Source organism: Pleurodeles waltl, chromosome 2_2 (genome assembly GCF_031143425.1).
Source record: "Pleurodeles waltl isolate 20211129_DDA chromosome 2_2, aPleWal1.hap1.20221129, whole genome shotgun sequence".
In the NCBI taxonomy this organism is placed as follows: Eukaryota; Metazoa; Chordata; class Amphibia; order Caudata; family Salamandridae; genus Pleurodeles; species Pleurodeles waltl.
In genome coordinates, this window is record NC_090439.1 from 181,231,146 (window position 1) to 181,250,425 (window position 19,280).

Below are 19,280 nucleotides of genomic sequence, written 5' to 3' on the forward strand. Positions count from 1 at the left end.
GAATTCCTCATCGTGACAATTAGTCTACTTTTTGCATGACTAGATCTGTTTTTTGTTTGTTATTTACAGTACCTTAACGAAAGGCTAGCAGCTACTTTAAGTATCCAGTCCACGATTCATTGTGTACAAGGGTGGGGGCGTTTGGGTGAGTACACGTGTTCGCAAGGGGATCTGCAGAGTCACTGAGAACCCATTTCTCCCTTTCCGAGGGAGCCCCCGGGGGCGTACAGACTGCGCACTACCTTTATGTGGCGCACAGTTAGTGTGCCTCCCTGTCGGCCTTCCTGCTTCTGCGTCTATCATCGGTAATAAGGCGAGAGAGCAGAGCCAGGGTTTTCTCATTTGCATGGGACCAAACACCCATGCAAATGAGCTCGTGCCCCCCAGTGATTGTGCTGATGCAAGATATGCACAGGCACGATCCCATTTCAGAAGTGATCCCACAAAGATCAGCGGCCCCGTCTATAATACCCGTGTGTTCGAGGGTGCAAGAAGAGGGGGCGCAAGTCTGGCACAAAGACCCTCGTCTCCTACATCAATACCCAACCACAGCCACGTGTCTAAGGAATTGTTCCGAGTTATTTAATACTAAACTATTGTAGACAAACAGCACTGACACTTTCAAATTACAGTGTAGACAAATTACCCAAAGATGCAGACAACACAAGAGTGTTCAAACGGCCATATGTTAAAGAATACCAACCTCAAGTGCCCAAGCTATGACTATACATATATTGCCAAGGCACTGTGGTTGACTAACACAGTCACAAACCAGTCTCTTTCACTGTCTAACACTCTTCATGCATCCGAATCCGGTATTTTCAGTGCACTTAATCACTCTTTCAGTGAGGCCAAAACAACAAATGGCCACCTGACCACTACCATGGCACGTGCAGGATGCTGAGTGACCCATATCACATAAATTTGTGGTAGTACATAGTGGCAGCGGCCACTCAACGGGGGAGATGGGGCGGGTAGAACGAGGGTGTGAGACAAAAAAATAAAAAAGTTAGAAAAAAAACGCTTACCATCGGGGGGATGTGTTCATCTCCCCTCAGTCCTCGTCATCTTCCTCTTCCTGACTGCACACAGCCTCCCAGCTAATTTTGACACTGTTGTCACCAGCATGACAGCAGCGTTGTGATTGGTCTGAGTGGCCTGCTTTGCCGCTCAGACTGGGAGTGAGAGCCTGGGGCACGTTCTCCACTCAACTGTGCAAAACACCCTGGTAGAGAACATGCAAAGTGCGCATGTCCATTTGGCCGGGCCAACATGGCAGTCCAAACAGACATGTGCACTTTGTGCTGCAAAACCCCTCCTACCGGCCTTCTCCGCCCCCTCCCTCCAGCCCAGCCCCACCCCTTACACTCAGGAAAAATAAAATGATATTAACATTGCGTTATTATCATTTTATTTTTCCTTTCCCCACCATCCAGTGGGGCGACGCTCCTCCGCCTTAGCAGAGGAGTCACCCCTGGTAGTTCACTATCCAAACTAATTTACCACAAGACAAGTCCAAATAGTTGCCTGTGTATCCTTGTTACTTGTGTTTTCTTCCTTGTCTTATAATTCTGTCTTTTCGTGATAGTGCTTTCAGGCTTAAGATACAGATCCAAAAAAAAGGCCTGAATGAAAGCTTGACGCATGCTCAAAAATTGGTAAAAAAATGTCTTCATGAACAAGTAAAAGGGAAAAATGGATGGCAGGTGAAATAGTGGCTAAAACACAAAAATAAGACTTGACATTCCGAAGTTTTGATAAAGCCATATTACAGACAAATACAGTGAGACACTGGTGAGTGTGGAAAAGTGCTGAGTGCTCAGGCAGTCCTTGAGCTGGAGAATTCAAGACTTTAAAATTATGACGGCACCATGAATTAAGTACTGCCAAAGACAACAGGTCTGGCTATTTCAAACTGTTGATATAGTTAATTTTTATTGCCACACAAATGACACAAAAAACACATTGCACCCTAAATATGGCAGTCATACTTAAGATAAAAAAGAAAGCCTCATGTTAATAGAACACTGAAGGTGCTTCCTAGCAGGCACGAGCCCTTAGAACTGGCATACAAACCCATTTCAGTTTTAATGCACATCAGAAGAAAATATCATTCTAATGGTTGCCAAAAAGATGCTATTGGCTTTGAATAACTGTAATGTGAAGACATAGTTTCAATACACAAGAATGACAAAAAATGACTCACACTGAAAGCAAGCCAATAACAGAAGTGGTCTGACCCAATACTGTAAATATGTTCAAGCTTATTTTTTATGTATTACGTTTTTTTATTATATGAGACTGGCAAATGGCATGTCAACTAAAGCTGTCTCTGTGCCAGACCAAGAAAATACTCTCAAATGTTCCCCTCAACATCTCAAGAACAAATCTGAGGCTTGTGAGCAGTAAGCATGCTTGGTAGCTCACCTGGTGGCAGTGCTTAATTTGTAAAAAAAAAAAAAAAAAGTACTGTGGTCAGGAGACCACTGCAGCTTGCTTGCATCACCCATTGCCCCGGCCAGCGCTGTACCAGCACAACTAATAACCATCGCAGTCTGAAACGTGTGACAGCTTAGACTATTCCAGGCCACTAAAAGCTTAAAGAATGGTTCATTCAGCAGGTATTTGTCATTTTTATGCATTTTAAATTATTAAATATTGTTGTTGTGCTCATTTCAAAAGTATCAAACAGCACGCCCCCATGTGGCGGACTGACATAAGAGCTGGTTTTGACCATTAAGTGCCGTACCGAGCACCGGCACAAATTAAGCATTGCCTAGGGGTTAGGAAATACTCCTTTATTACAAGTGAAAAGGTAAAGAAAACATGGCGGCTGCGTGCTTGTATACGCGCTTGTTAAGTTCTCTTACCAAACCCTCTATAAATTATAGGCCAGTCAGAGCGCATGACAATCCATGTTGTCCACACGAAAAAAAACAATCATCAAGGGCCAACTCTTCTCCATGACTACAGGTGTTCTACTGCAAAGTCTCTATTCTAGTCTCACTGGTTATTTTTTTTTTTCATTTGTTTGTACCTTTAGTAAGCAGGGACGACGCATAGAAGGCTTCACAGCGCTGTACATGAAAATGAATATGTCTAAGCAGCATAACAACATTTACACATTTTAGGATGCCAAATAACAATGAAGATATAAAGAATGATGTAGAATAAACGCCACTTGAAAATGCATTTAAAGTAATTGGCCATAGCGGAGGAGCTGCCACTGGTGCCACCGTAGATCTCTAGGAACATCAGGTACAACTTCAACTCACATCCAGGGGCAAGGGTGAAATGTCTTTCCAGGGAGGCCATCCAAGCGCATTAGCTCAGCGTACCTTTTGACACTGAGCATACAAAGTCCTTATCCGAGCTTTTGCTGCAGGATATAATAAATGAGGATTTGTGTTCACGTGTGGAATCCCCAGATTTAAAAAGGGATTCCTAACATAGACAAGTCACAGAATGCAGGCCACGCTATCAAGAGCCATGCAATCTAAAATTATAGATTTAGCAAGGCCCAACTGGTGTGATTGCCATAGTTTTACACATAACATAAGGGGAGCCAACCCTAATAAATCTTCTAAATAAGTAAGGCCAATCCCGGAGTGGGCAAAAAATTGGGAGTACTAATAATAATCCACGCAAAAAACTATTTTGGATTTTCTGCAAATTGTTGCTATCACAATATCCCCACCCGCCTACCCCATAAGAGAAAACTAATATACATATGGAGTGGAACAAAGTGACCAACACCTTTACTGGACTGTGGCCCAGTTCTGATGCAAAACAAAAAAAATCCTTCCTTCAATAGTTCTTGAGAATTTAAGTGCTCTTAACAATAGCAAAGGGCCCCATTTAAGCTTCGAGTCAAAAGGTACTCCTATATAATTAAAGCTGTCCACTTTTACAACTGACAATCCTTCTATATAATGATTTTTTGATCTGGTATTTTTTTGCCCACAAATTAAAACAAAGGACTATGGGCCTCATTCTGACCCTGGCCGGCGGCGGTAGCCGCCGGCCTGGCGGGGCCCGCCAGAATACCGCTGCGCGGTCAAAAGACCGCCGCGGGTATTCTGGGTTTCCCGCTGGGCTGGCGGGCGACCGCCAGAAGGCCGCCCGCCAGCCCAGCGGGAAACACCCTTCCATGAGGATGCCGGCTCCGAATGGAGCCGGCGGAGTGGAAGGGGTGCGACGGGTGCAGTTGCACCCGTCGCGATTTTCAGTGTCTGCATGGCAGACACTGAAAATCTTTGTGGGGCCCTGTTACGGGGGCCCCTGCAGTGCCCATGCCATTGGCATGGGCACTGCAGGGGCCCCCAGGGGCCCCACGACACCCCATACCGCCATTCTCTTCCTGGCGGCCAAAACCGCCGGGAACAGGATGGCGGTATGGGGCTCGGAATCCCCATGGCGGCGCATGGAGGATTCCACAGGGCAGCGGAGAACCGGCGGTACACTGCCGGTTTTCCGTTTCTGACCGCGGCTGTACCGCCGCGGTCAGAATGCCCAAGGGAGCACCGCCAGCCTGTTGGCGGTGCTCCCGCGGTCGTTGGCCCTGGCGGATTTTACCTGGTGGCCTTTAAGTCCAACGAGATTGTAAATTCCCCAAAATTGTCCAATAGCTGCTGCAGCTCATTAGCTGTCCTGGCTATAAGGACAGCATCATCGGCACAAAGGAGTTTAGGGATAAAATTATTCCCCACTTTCTGAGCTCTTTTGAAGCAGGTGCCCCTCTAGACCATTTTATAAACTAAAAATAGAAATGGGAACTATAATGCAGCCTTGTCGCAAACCCTGACTACATCTTAAAGCGGATGTACATTCTCCAGAGGGTGAGTATCGGATCCTTACTGAGTTATTCCAGTGTAGACAGAGCAAAAAACACAACTAACGGTTTCTCCACCCCACAAGCTCTATAACATAGTTCATAATTTCAAACAATTTACCATATCAAAGATGCTTGATACGTCCATAAAGGCTAAATGCAAGGCACCTTTTTTGACTTGGACATATTTGGCAATTAAAAAGGAGAGGATTAAACATTACTGTGTTGTTCCAGTCCCCTGCCTGAATCCATACAGTAGGTCTGAAATAATATTATTTGATTCAGCCCAATCTTTCAGTCTTTCCCGAAGAACCCAGCCTGAAATCTTCATAGTTGAGTCCAAGAAATATATTGGACAATAGCAAGCAGAGTTATTTCTGTCCCCTTTATTGAAGATGAGGCCAATAACTGCTTCTTTCTAAGTGGTTATATGAGGTCTGGTCATAGCTGCGCAAAAAATATTTGTGAGCAGTGGAGCCCAAAGATCTAAGTTTTCTTTTTAAAAAGTCCACAGGAATGCCATCTAGGCCTTGAGCTTTGACACTTTTGGTCTTCCTAATGGCTAAAGATACATCCTCAACCCCGATGGTGAGGCTGAACTCACGCATCCTCTCTCTATCATTCTGTGTCATTTCCAGATGATCTTGTTCCACATAGGCCTCACTCCTGGGGGTGAACACTTGAGAAAAGTGAATTATCCAGGATTTTGCTGAAATTAACCAATCAGACTTGGATGGGGGGTCCTGCAGTAAACATGGGTCGATTAACTGCCTCCCAAAAAAGTTTTGACTCCTTTGATTCCCCTGCCTTGAGGAACTTGGCCCAAGCTAATTCTGAGTCCACATTTCCTACCCTTCAACATTGTTTTATAAAACAATCATCCAGGCTTAATGGTCTCCTGATTTATTGAGTGGAATTTTAAAGTTGACTTCAGCACATTGTGGGCTTCAGAACAAGCTGAATTGAACCAGCATTGACGAGGGGTATCACCGTCTTGCTTTTCGAAGTTAGAGCAGAGGAGAGGAGACTGGGTGACAAATCTTAGTAAACCTATCTATTATCACACTAGAGGATATGTAAGTAGACAGACATCTATTCATTGGATCTAATTTTTTGCGACACTATAGGCATCAAAAACTGAGCCGAGTTAACAGTACTGCAGCGAACTCTATTTGCAGAAAAGGTAATAGGGACTGGCTCTGGGACATTATCCACGCCTCACTGCTGGTAGGTGGAAGTAGGGGTAAGGGGATTGTGATCGCTCAAACAATTTGGTGAAATCCTAAAAGCCGAAATTTAAAAAACAATATACTTTTGAAATTAACATAAAGTCAATAGTACAATGCACTCCACCCCCTGTAAAAGTTGGATAGGAATTTGCGGAAGCTGGGCCACAGACCACTAGGAAAAAGAAGGTCATTATTAAAATTCATATTGATCAATGCATCCCCATTACCTGCATGCTTAAAATGTGTAATCGCCCGATTGAACTGATCCAGTAGACCACAAACCAGTGGCCCGCAAAAAGGGCACAGGGTACATTTAAAATCACCCACCCACAACATACAGCAGATCCTCTTGCTGCAGTTCAGTTTTGCAACGCAATCAGCAAGGATGTCTACCAAGTCTGAAAAACGATGATCAAACAGATTACAATAAAAGTTAATGATCAGCAGGTCTGCTGGAACTAAACTAGAAAATAGCAACACTTGGAACCAGGAGTTGAGAACAGAAACTCCACTTTAGGACAGGAGAATTTGACCGAAATCAAAAAGTCAGCCCACCCTTCACCCTCCCAGTGGGAGGAGGACTGGCAAGGGTACAAAATGTTCAAAAGCCATGTACGTGAAAGTCCTTTGTGTCCCAAGTCTCTTGAAGACAGACTATTTCAAAGCCCTTTATAAAGGGGGCCAAGTCTTCATAAAACAATTTGGGATGGATCCCTGCAATATCCCATGATAACAATTTGTGAGGCAGAGAGGGTTAAATAGTTTTTAATTAACGGATAACATTTTGAGAGGTCCTCCTTCATGCCAGGTAGTGAACAAATGACTCGGAAAGTATAGACTTGGGACCTTTATTGCCTTTGATATGAGGAGGCAAAATAAAAGAATGAAAGGACTTAGATCATTGTCCTCAAGACTGTCCAATGGGGAAAAAGATTTCATATAGGAATGGAGAGGATCACTGTGGGGGTCAAACTAAGTGACTCAACATGGGTATTCCCATTCCCCATCTGATCATTGGCCTGACGTTAGAGTGTCTTATAGCAAAATCCCAAAGGTAAGGCTCTTACTCTTTCAAGTGTCTTAGGATCTCTAACACTTTTCCTACCAGAAAAGGTCTTCCACAGCGTATGACAACACGGTCTCCAGGAGTAAGCTTTGATTCATGTCCTACCCATAAGATTCTCCTCATCGTCTGAATCTGGTTGAATAGATCCCCAGGGCATCCCGAGTTTGACTTAAGCCAATAAATGACCTTATACATCAAGAATTCCCTTTTGTTAACAGACAAAGGAAGGACTTGATCTAAAATGATAATATAGGAAGTGCACTCATGAGAAAGAAGTAAGCTACACTGGTGGGTGTCAGGAAGAAGAATGAGTCTAACTTCAGGCACTTGGAGCTACACATATCAGAATTCACATTGCCACGTGAGAAACTTGCAGAGACGGACCATTGGCTGGAAAAACTGCAGGGGCCTTGCTATTTTTATCACAGAGTTGAGGCCCATATGAGGATGAAGAAACCAAAATTGGCCCAGAGTCCCCAGCAGGAAGCGACTGGGCGCCAGGAGGATGAGTCAAGGCCAGTATTTTCTATGATTCTTTCTCGATTGGCATAAAAATTTCAGAACGGAAAGGGTTCATAGTTTGCAATTTAACAAATAGTCCGTCACACTGTTCCTTAACAATAGAGTTAAGAAGGTCCACAAGTAGATCTTTCATGGACTCGTCTACCTGGGTGTTAAAAGTTAGGAAACTACTCAGTTTCTGAAGCGGTTGTTAATCAACTGAAGGTTTAGGTTTAGTTTTCCGCTTTGTCACAGGCTGGATTTTTTCCGGCCTTTTTTTAGATGGGGTGAAATTGATTGAGAAGAAATAACAGTCTAAACTTCTAGAGCCTTCAATGAGGTATTAGTATGGGCACATGAACTACTTGAGAATTTTTTACCATAATCAACTTAGCCCAAAGAGTTGACATTAACAGTACAGCTATAATTCACATCCTCCACACCATTAAGTGTTACCTTGGGGATATGTACAGGATCAGAATTCTCCCGGTTGCTAGTTACAGAATGAACAGAGGCAACTAGCAGCGTCTATTCTTTCCACCACTAAGTCAATCTCAGAGTCAACAGCACCCATAACAGGGGACAAATAATTTGCAATGGATGGTGGAAGCTTGCAGGGGGCTGCCACACCTGCACGCCTGCATTCCAGCATGGCAAGTCGGCGCTAAGAGCAGCATACGATGTCCCGCAGAGTGGGGAAGCCAGTAGACCACAAGCAGGACTTCGGGCGCCATCATCCTTAATGGCAGGGAGCCGCCATGCCCGTAAGCCCACATTCCAGCATGCCACGTCGGCACTAAAAGCAGCACCTGTGTTCCACAGCAGGGGATGCGCATGGGATGTGCCTCCATGCATGCCCGGATGAAGACTTGGCCAAGAATGGGCCCATCTTTGCCTGTCATGAACAGGGAGAGGCAGGTCCACCCCTCTTGGCTCTGTAAAACGACACCAGATTATGTACACTCCTCTATCATTGTTCTAAAGTGGATTTTATGAAAACGGCTTTATGAAAAGCTACCAAGATGAGTGATTAACGTTTCACTATGGCCTTTCTCAGAGTGTGTAAAGCCAAACATGACATTGATTAAAAATGCTTTAGCGAGTGATACAACTCTGTTGACAACGATAAGTATTTCTCAAGACCTTATGAGCCTAATTCAATATACTGCACATTTGAACTAAAACAGCGAAGGCCTCGCTCAATTAACTGGGACGAACAACAAACTATACAGATCAATAATGTCCTAATTTACCCACTCTCTATTTTTGTTCAGTGTTGCTGAACGCAATAGGTAGTTTTTATGTCGTGAGTAACACAGATCTGAAGCCTATTGAGACCCACATAAGAGAACTTAGGCTTGGGAACTTAAACTGATCTCCCTAACGATTACACAATTTGGCTAATTGAGTAAATCAGAATTATAACTCCATAGTTAGCTACACCACATCTGCCTAATCAGACAAAATTAGGCTTCTGTTCATGCATGTAGAAAAGTAATGAATGTCACGCTCAATTTTGGGGTTTGGGCTAGCGACGAAAGAACATACAGCTTAAAATGCGAACCCTACAACCTGAAGTATGCCTGCTTAATAGCATAACAAAGCCTCAGCATACTTTACGTGCATTATTATGCAATGCTGCTGGTAAAAGGATTTACAGAAATCTTAACTTCAGTTTGGACATGCCAACATTTGCAAGTTCTCCAGTGGTGGCTCAGAAGCAAGTGGCGAGTGGTTGTATGCACAGTACTACATGTCAAAAATTGTCAATATATCTTTTTCGTTGAGCTGCAGCCAATGAATTACTTAAGCAAAATATTCGTGATGTCAGTTTATGCTGTAGGTGGCTCACTGCCGGCTTATCACTACTGCAATGGATAACTATCCTATGAAAGAATGCATAATATGTCCTGTTTGTCCATAAATGGCAAAAGCTTTTCAGTATAAGCAAACAGAACTCATATTACAGTGTCTGCAGGCACATTCTAGTGGACCTTACTGAAGCAGACAACTAAAGCATAGGTGGGTGCAGGGGCTGCCTGACCAGCCCACACCTTACTGAAAGTAGCATGTGAAAAGCGACAGCAGAAAAAGCTTTTGAAAAAACATACTCCAAAACGCAGGCTTTCAAAATCTGCACCCTGCTTATAAAGAATTATTATTAAAAATTCGGTTACAGGAATTAGTCTCATGAAGCACCCCAGTTCTAAAGTACTGCGGAAGTGAGTTTGACAGGATTTTGAATTAAATGTAGGTCAAATAATTTTTGTGAGGTAAAGAGCTGTCTATTGAGGTTGGGCAGCATGTATTTTGGAGTTTATGTTTTTGCATAGTACGTTTTTGTATGGACCCTTAACTTAAAATGCTTAATCTGTGAAAGTCCCAGGGTTATGCATGTAATGAGTTCCAGGGTGTATAACGGAAGGTGCATGGGTGTACCTGAGACAGTAAAGCTTTGTTGCCGAAATGACTTGGTTCAGCTTCAAAATGCTTAGAATTCGTTAGAGACAAAAGGCCATAAAGCATATCTGCACTAGGTTATCACTGGATGCAAAGTGGAGTGTTCTTTCATGAGGTCAAGGTACATTGGGCCCATGACATTTTACTCTGAAAATAGCAATGAAAATATTTTGCAACACTTCTTCAAAATCTATCTTTGTTAAATCTAGACAAAGAGTTTTGGGCTACTTGAAGGAAGAGGGCAGCATCCATGGCACTCTTGAAGGCAATGATATGTAATGTAATTTGAGATTTATAAAGCGCGTTCCTACTCAGAGAGCATCGCAGCGCTGGGAAGAAAGCACGTAGTAAAAAATAGACAGAGGATAAGAAAAATAACAGAATTAATGAAGATAGAAAAATATCCAATAGAAGAAACTGAAACAAACTAAATCAAAGACCCTGATCTTGATGTACCAAAAAATTAACGAGAAAAGAGCCAAGTTTTCACCATTTTCCTAAATTTCATATAACCTGATTCTTGCCTAATATTCTGTATGCATTCTTCAACACATAGAAAAAGCTTCACGTTTTAATATTCTCAATGGATGAATCTATGTAATGTACAGCACAAACAAATGTACCAGTTCCCACACACACACACACACACAGTGTATGGATTGCATTCACTGCCTGGTTCAAATGCACCAGCTGCATCAAGGACATCATTGCACCATCCTAAAAGTACCAAAAAGGGCTTAACTGTTTTACGTGAGCAGCACATGAGATGATAATGTGGACATTGTGTCTTTCATAGCTTTTATGTCTTAAGTCACGCACAGACCCTTTGCTAATCATTCATTCTAAAATGGCCCAAGCATTTAATTTCACCAGTTGAGTAACTCACCCAGAGTCTTCTTGGAAACCCTCCAGTTCATCTCGTTGCTCTGCCAACGTTGACTCCAAATCCAGATAGGTTCCATTGTGGGACAGCTGCAGAGTACAGTCATCAAGCTGTGAAAGAAAAGTTGGCATTAGAAGAGTTGGCATTGTACCCCTTTGGTTTTGTACTAATACTCTCCTTACTAACCAAATGCAGATGGATGTCTAAAGCTTAGTTGCCCTTACAGCCCACCACCCAGATCATGCTCAAATTACCTTTCCTGTACATCGAAAAACTGGCGCACACTTCATGCCATATTGTCTTTCTAGTTCATACCATGCATAAATCGCTATACAGATTTTCTGCATTGTGAGAGATGTGTAGCCCTGTCCTCTGTGCGCCCACCTGTACAACTGTCTTAATCACGAAAGCAAATTTTTTAAATCATAGGAAACATGAATTTTAAGTGTGCACCATGACATAGGCCTGTCTCACAGATTGCAGTCCTGTTTGACTAGGAGGGGCACCCATAGCACTACCCTCATAGTGGTGGAAGGCTACTAGAGCACGAGCACGGTGGTGACAGCATACTGTGTAGTAATCAGTAGCAAAGGTCCTTTTAACCGGTGTCACTGAGTAAGGCCTACGGGTTCACTCACCATTTACACGTTTTCCTGCTCACCCATGGCCTACATCAGGTACAGGGAGATTGCTGCATGGAGTGACTGTGCTGGATGTATGGATGTATGTGTGCCTGGGAAAGGTAAAGCACAAAGACAGAGCATTACTGTGAAGTATATGTGTGTCTGCAGGCACACAGAGTAGGGTGCATGTATTAGGTGCATGTATGCCTGCGAGGAATACATTACATGAGAGATATAGTGCTGTGCAGTCTGTGCATAGTAAAAGCAGATGCTGGATGTGTGGGTGCTTGTGGGAAGTACAATATATGAATGGTGAGGTGTTGTGCAGAAAACACATGGTGTGTGTGCACTGTTAATGTGTGTGTTTACAAATAGCACACCCAGTTACAATACAGAAAAGCTACAGTACTGAACAATGAGTTCAGAATGAATGTGTGTGCTGAATGCATGTGTGTCTGTAGTGGCACAATGCATGGAGGTAACAGTACTGGACAGTATGTGTGCTCTGAAAGTACACTGAATGCAAGTGTGCTTACAATAGTACATTACATGGAGGACACTGGTTTCAACTGTTGGAAGCCCAAGCCAGCCTGGTTAAGACATGAGGAGTATATGAATGCCCCCAGACAGTTTTGTGTATTGCTGCATTCCGTAAGCTTGGTGGAACACACACTGAAGTAAAGGGGAAAAGACTCCCCCTTTACACTTCAAAAGGTTGCTTTTTGATTGGGGATAGAAACAATGAAGGGACCTGGGCACATCTCAGGAAGGAAATAGGCCTGATAAAGGAATCAAAAACAGGCTGGGAGTCATGAATTAACCATTTGAGGAACATATCTTTGTGGCTGAAATCAAGGTGTGAACTCTGGCCACTTCTATGAACTATGTTGTGGGTCTATCACCTTCAGAGCCCTTCTTGCTGTGAGAGACAGCCTTTCAAGGGGGAAGAAGAGAAGGAACAGTGTACCCTTTAAAAGAAGCAGAATCCCAATATAAAATTTCAAAGACCCTAAATCACATTTGGTGTCTATAAGAAGATGGGGTTGAGACCCAAACTTTGCCACCTGCCATGCAGCCAGGCGGACTTTGTGAGAAAGGAAGGCTTCTGTAAGACTTTCGCCTGGTACTAGGACTGAGACCAAGACTTGCTAGCCTCTCTGCTGGGTGAGGGGACATCACCCAGGAAAACCAAGAACACCTGCCCTGGAGCCAGGGGCACTAACACCTGCCTGACTGTCAAGACCAGTGTACCCTGTGAGGAAGAGGAGAGTGCTGTAGGGAGTGAGGTCCTGTGGGGAGTCTTACTGTAAGGACTCTTTGGCTAGGTGTGAGGATTCGGCTGTGCACCAATCAGGTTGTTGCCTGCATGCAGGATTGTTTTCAGCGACCCCCATGCTATTGTTGCAGTGACCCCGTAAGGTAGAGGGGACCGCCACTGAAGTATTTGTGTGACCAGCCTGCATGATTTGTGAACACTTCAGCTGTGACCTTGTCTGCCAGGAGGGGCTGTCATGGTGTGGGCGACTGCAATGAAGGAGTCTACATTGTGAACGAAGGTACATCAGCAGCCCTATATGCCAAGAGGAGTTGCCGGTACCAGACTGCCAAATATTTTGGGCCATTGCCCAGGAATAAAATGAGGCAGTGACCAGTATTTCGAGCCACCACAACAACATCTGCCCTGACTGACCCTCTTGAGGACTGTGGAGGACATCGAGAAAGATGTCACACACTTGCTGGGCTCGGGTCGAGAGCTGGAGAATCGAATCCACCCACCCCCTTTTCAGGGAAGATTAACTTACTACACCTTCGTAAGCTGAAAGCTGCTGTGAGGGAGAGCCAGCAGTGCTGCTTTGGTGAGAGAGCGTATGCATGCTGGGTGCTGCTGCGTGCACCGAGAGCTGTCCAACTTCTCAGAGCAGGATCAGAACTCGTGAGTGCCCACGCTCCGGGCTCCCACTGCAGCATCAAATAGACTTGAACTGGTTCTGTGTGGCCCCAGGGAACTTGCTGTTGAACATCCTGTAGCACCATAGACTCTTGTGACTAATTCCTATGAGTCAAAGGGGAACTCTTGAGTATAGCGTACTAGTGGGCTTTCCCTGTATGCAGCAAAACAGTGAATGGGTAATAACTCTGACCACATTACAAGGAAGAGGGTGAAACAGGTATTTGCCTGACAAGCACTAGAGACCAGACCTCAAGGGGATTGTGTTACTGCTTATGAATGTCGTTGTCTTTTAATGTGTAGATATAGAAATAAAAACACTGCTATTTCTTATAAAAGCAAGTATTTCACTGGGCATTGATTTATTGACAATACTGTGCACACTTTAGAGTTATGAGTCTTGTTCACACACCTATATCTACACTTCACCACCCCCACTGCCACCCTCCCACCGCCTCAGCCTGTGACTGCTCATCCATAGCTCCCACTTAGATTCAAATGCAGAAAGATTACTTTGGCCAGTTGCTCAGGATCCATAGTAGGTCGAGCCCCAGGACATCAAGAGTAAAAGGTCTTGACCACCAAAGTTGGCCTCAGGAGCCCCTGTGTGCCCTATTGCCCTCTGAAAGGGGGTCTGACAGGTCCTATCAATGCATGACATATTTCTTAATTCCGATCAAGACTCAACAAGGTTAAGGAAAGAAACTGCATACACACAGTTTCTGCCTGTGCCATCACAAAAGGGGGAATGTTTTTTTTCAACCACTCCTCACATTAGAACGTTGGAATTTTGGGAGCTCCCCTGAAGCCAATGTAGTAGTTCGGGGCCAATAATGGGTGGAATGGCCCTTTTGCCCCATCATTCCAATGTTTGTCTTTCTGATTTTCCCTGTTTACTTTATAATATTCTACCCGAGTGGGTGGAATTTTCTAACAGACTTGTAGTCCTTCTGCCTTAGGCTATACCAGTTGTTAGAGGCCATCTCCTTTGCTATAAACTCTCGACTGTGACTCTGTCCTATAGCTCAGTTTCAACTCCTTTAAAAATCAGTATAGCCATCAACTATTGGGTATTAGGCTATGCTATATGTTTTCCATATGTTTAATAATTATATCCTATATATAACTGAGGTTATATGGTAAAGACTTCAGTTGAGGGTTACTCCCCATATCACTCAAGGGACTGAGAATCAAATGGACCTTCTGGCGATTTACCAGCACCTTCTCAAGTAAAACGTTCAACTGTGGACTTTGGACCAAAGGCTACACTCTTCTAAATGTAATTGTCAGCTGACGGTAGGTTTCCTGAATGTTTGTATAGCTGACTTAGTTAACTTGATAATACAGATACAACAGTTACCATGATAAAATCATCAGAGATCTTCCGCCATCTACTGTAGACCACACTAAGAAGGATTATTGATACTACCACCCTCTCCTGGCAAACAAAGCCAATGGCTTTCCCTACTGCAAATAAGAAGCAATAATCCATGTTCTGATTACTGGGATGACAGCCACTACTTTGCCCATCATCACTATGACCCCTGTTTCCTCCAGGGGCCCTTTACTTTCAGTGACCTCTTCTTTCACCCAGCTAGATTTTCTGCTCATCTCGAGTCGCAGTCCATTTGGGCGTCAGACCATTTTGAGTAATGATCAGTCAAAGATGTGGTCAGTCTAAATAATGATCACTATAACAGTAAGTGGTCACAGTTGTGGTGCTTGACGTGATGCCCTGGAGCAAGAAATGGGCTGCACTGATCAATACAGGCTTAGTTTTGGCAGAACACAGAAGTAGGAGTCACGGTTCATTGCCCTTCAGAGTATACAAACTAATCGAGTGAACAGAGTGATGGATAAAACAAGCTTTCTGGCAATGTGCAGGGTAGGACCAGGGTAGGACCAGGGTGTGGGGGTGGGAGGGAGGCATGAATGCCGATGGCAAAGAAGATAAACCCAAACACTACTGACATTGTGGGACAAGGTTCTGACTGAATGGTTAAGACAAAGATTGTAAGTGACTGTGAGGCTGTGTTAAGACACGTAAACATGCAAATACATATTTTCTAGTTTATAATGCCACGTCTACGAAAGCATCGTCCTACAGTGTGAAAGTAGTTAAAGGGTAATAGGTCACACTGCAGATTGACTCTATTCCAGTAATCGAGCCACTAAATTAAAGTCTTCAGTAAATGCACAGTTACTTTGTAAATTATTTTTGCTAGTTCTCATTTTTAAACAATTTACTGTTTTTTTCACCCGCGTTATGATGAGGCCCCTCTTCACCCGACATACACATACTTGGTTCACACAGATGGTATCTCTTAGGCAGTCGGAATCCTCCTATTCCCATGTAGGCTCGTTCTGAACTATAACCTAGGATGCAAATTTGTCAAATGTAGATTCAGCAAACCTTTCATTTCATCCACGGCTAAAATGCATAAAATTGAATTAGGCAAAAACTCTTATAAATACAGAATACATATTGTTGCCAAAAAATAAAATTCCTCCCCATTGCTGGAGGGGTTGTAATTTGCATTTTTTCTGCATAGAAGCAGAGGAATGTGTAACCTGCACGTTTCACCTTACAGAGCGCATCACCCGTAGAGACGTAGTCTGACTTTCTTCTCAAGCACTGCCATATATATCTCATATAACAGTATATTTCTCATGTTATATTATGAGTATTTGCAGATCGCACTATCACCTGTGAGGGTATCCTATTCTCATGAAACTCTTAAAGATTCCTGCAGAAATAAGATCTAAATGTATTAAAATGTCCTTCGTTTTCCAAAACCCACAACAGCCTTCAAGGGAGAGAAATCGATTCCTTAACGCTAGGACATTTGAGATGGGGGACTTAATCAGCCTGTTATTTTGGTAGAAAACTAGATTATCCCTCCAAAGATCAATGCTTTTACTCAAACAGAAACCCTCGATCCAAGTTTTGGGAAGATGAATCCACTGGCTTTTGCAAAGGACACCAAAGAATGAAAGCAAAGAAATAACAAACTCACAATTTACAGTAACCAAATCATATTTTTTCGTAAGCAGGTGAACTACAAATCACAGCAAGGAGAGTTCTCAATACCAATCGACAAAAAAATTCACTTCAAAACCAAGGGTGTAGGACCTACCGATTTTTTAAAAGATATTTTGATTGTCCTTTAATAAAATTTATAAACAAGTTATCGCACACACCAAGTCCTCTCCATAAGCTCGAAACTGTTAAGGGTGCGTGGGCACTTAGAAGATACATTGTAATAGATATTACACACACAGTCCCTTATACGTTCAGTTCATTTCCGTGATTTTTATTACAGGTGGTATTCTGACGCTGTCACTTCTCTGTGGTGTCCCCCTTATATGGTAACCAGGTGTGCCTGGACTTGGTCTTGAGTTTTTCCCAGAGGATGTCCAGTTGCGTGGGTCCTGAATAACTCTTGACCAGGGGGTAATCGGGAATAATCATATGAAGTTAACATTCTTTCTTAAGAGAAAGGTATAATGGAACGAAAAGAAGCTAAACTAAGAAAGTATAGGAAAATAAGTGATAACTAAAGTGCCTTTGGGGGTACAAACCTTAACTGCTACGGGGCATGCCCCGGGTGGCGCAGTCCGGCAGGAGTCATCCCTGTATGTGCATCTTGTGACGTATATGTACCTATGTCCGGGAGTGGGGGTGGGGACATGTATCATGGGCCATGTCATGCAGGTGACAAACAATATATGGCGCAGTGTGATACCTCCTTGTCATCAAGTCTCCGATTCTCGATTAGGTGTCTCTCAATTGCTCTCCTCACCTGAGTCACCTCTCTGGGCTCTCTCCCCACGATCATCGGACTTACCTTGTTCTGTATCTGTATTCCCTCCCAGGTGTTCTGAATTCTTTAAACCTCCATCCATAATTCAGCCGTGGGGCTCCTTCGGACTCCCCTGGCATCATCTCGACAAAGGGCTCTGTACTCGGCCCTAGCACATGTTGTAACGTCTCACACCCAAGTTTGAAGTATTGGTCCTATTCCAGATTTCCATGTTATTGCTATTCTACATTTGGCCAATGGAGATGGAGATCCAAAAACCTAGTGCCTACCCTAAGTGCCTTGGGTCTGGTAAACCCTCACAGAAAACAGGCTTCCACCATACATGGAAGAGTGCGCCCTATGGTGGAATGGAGTCGGTGAAAAACCAGGGCCCAGAAAATCTGCAGGGTACGACATCCCCATGTCATGTGACCCAGATCTGCATTTGGTAGTCGAAACTGAGGACATTCCCCAGGCTCTCCACCTTATATTACTTGTAATCTAGTGGGTGTGAGGTATGTCATGTGCAGAAAGTTAAAATATATATACTTCATTCTTGTGTGGCACAATAACTTTTTAGGGTAGGCTAACATCTCGCTCTACTCTCCGTCTGTGATTTCGCAGCCCAGGATTCCCTTCTATCGAGCCCTCAGAGCCACCAGCAGTCTCTGCCATATATAATTTAGCAGACTATAGAACCACATCACCAGGCGCTGTGCTGAGCCCATGGAAAGTAGGAGTTGGATCACTGTATGGGTGTAAAGCTTTGCCCCATCCTCCATCCCACAAATCTGAAAAAGTCTGCACTAGTGCTTCATAGATCAGGAAATTACCTCGAGGCAATGTATATTGCTCAGATAGCTCCTCTAGTGGTGCAAGGGCACCTATTGAGAAGCAATCCCCTACTGTCTTCAACCCAGCCTCTGTCCAATCTACGAGTTGGGCAGCAGTGAAACAGATAACATGGATACCGTGAGAAAGACCCACTAGTGACAGCAGGTGCGTACAGTGGAGCTTTCTCTGTCCGCACCAGACAAGGGTGCCAGCAGCATAGAGCTACTCATAACAGGGTGTTTGGCTGTAGAAAAGCTCCCTATGGGTGCAGCAACTAGGCTAGAAGGAGCCTTTGGTCAGGGCTGGCCAATAAGGGCTAAGTCACTTTGGGTTTCATCAAGCCATCTGGCTAACCATTGCAATTGTGCGGCTAAATAGTACAGTTCAAAGTCTGGTACCCCTAGGCCTCCTTTGTCTGGCAGGCATTTCAGGACCTCAAGGGACACTCTATGGTGACGACAATCCCAGATTAATTCACGGTGCAGGTTATCTACTTGTTTGAACCACACTACACATATTTTAACCAGGAGGTTTGTTAAGAAATTCAACAAACGGAGGAGCATCAGTATTTTGGATAATGATACTCAGGCCATAAGTGATAATCGCAAGGATCTCCAAAAGGTGACTCAAGAATTCAGAGAGCAGTACGCTCCCCCCAAATTTCACTCACATAGATCGACCAAGTTATTGTATAACTGAATGCTTGGGTACTTAAAGGTGGTGGGTTACCACATAAGTCCCAGTGGGGAGGCCTGGTGGTTGAGGAGCCCACTGAAAACAAGGGAACAACACAAGTTTTAGTTCGATTGACGTATGTGCCTGACATTTTCCCAAATTCCTCGACGTGATCGATCGCAGCCTGTGCCCTGATGGGGCCATCAGTCAGGTACAGAAGGAGGTCATCCGCATTGAGCGAGATAATATGTTCATGGTCATCCACTGTTATACCAGTACCTCTACCCTGCCTCTGAAATAACCCTGCCAGAGGCTCAATTGCCAGGGCGAAGAGTAGGGGTGATAGCTGACAGCCCTGTCTGGTACCCTGGAATTTGTTGTGGAGCTAGTGTTAACCTGGGCCGTTGGTCCAGTGCAAAGTAGGGTA

At 44.0% G+C, this 19,280-nt stretch overlaps 1 protein-coding gene across 8 annotated transcripts in view; it reads right to left on the reverse strand.

Moving 5' to 3' along the window:
- Nucleotides 1–19,280, reverse strand: part of FHOD3 (formin homology 2 domain containing 3) — a 1,176,281-nt gene that overhangs the window by 1,051,505 nt on the left and 105,496 nt on the right. For all 8 annotated transcript variants that reach the window (XM_069219602.1, XM_069219604.1, XM_069219603.1 and 5 more), the window contains exon 2: nucleotides 10,974–11,080. In XM_069219602.1, coding sequence (XP_069075703.1) covers nucleotides 10,974–11,080 — 107 coding nt within the window. The remainder of the gene's footprint in view (nucleotides 1–10,973; nucleotides 11,081–19,280) is intronic.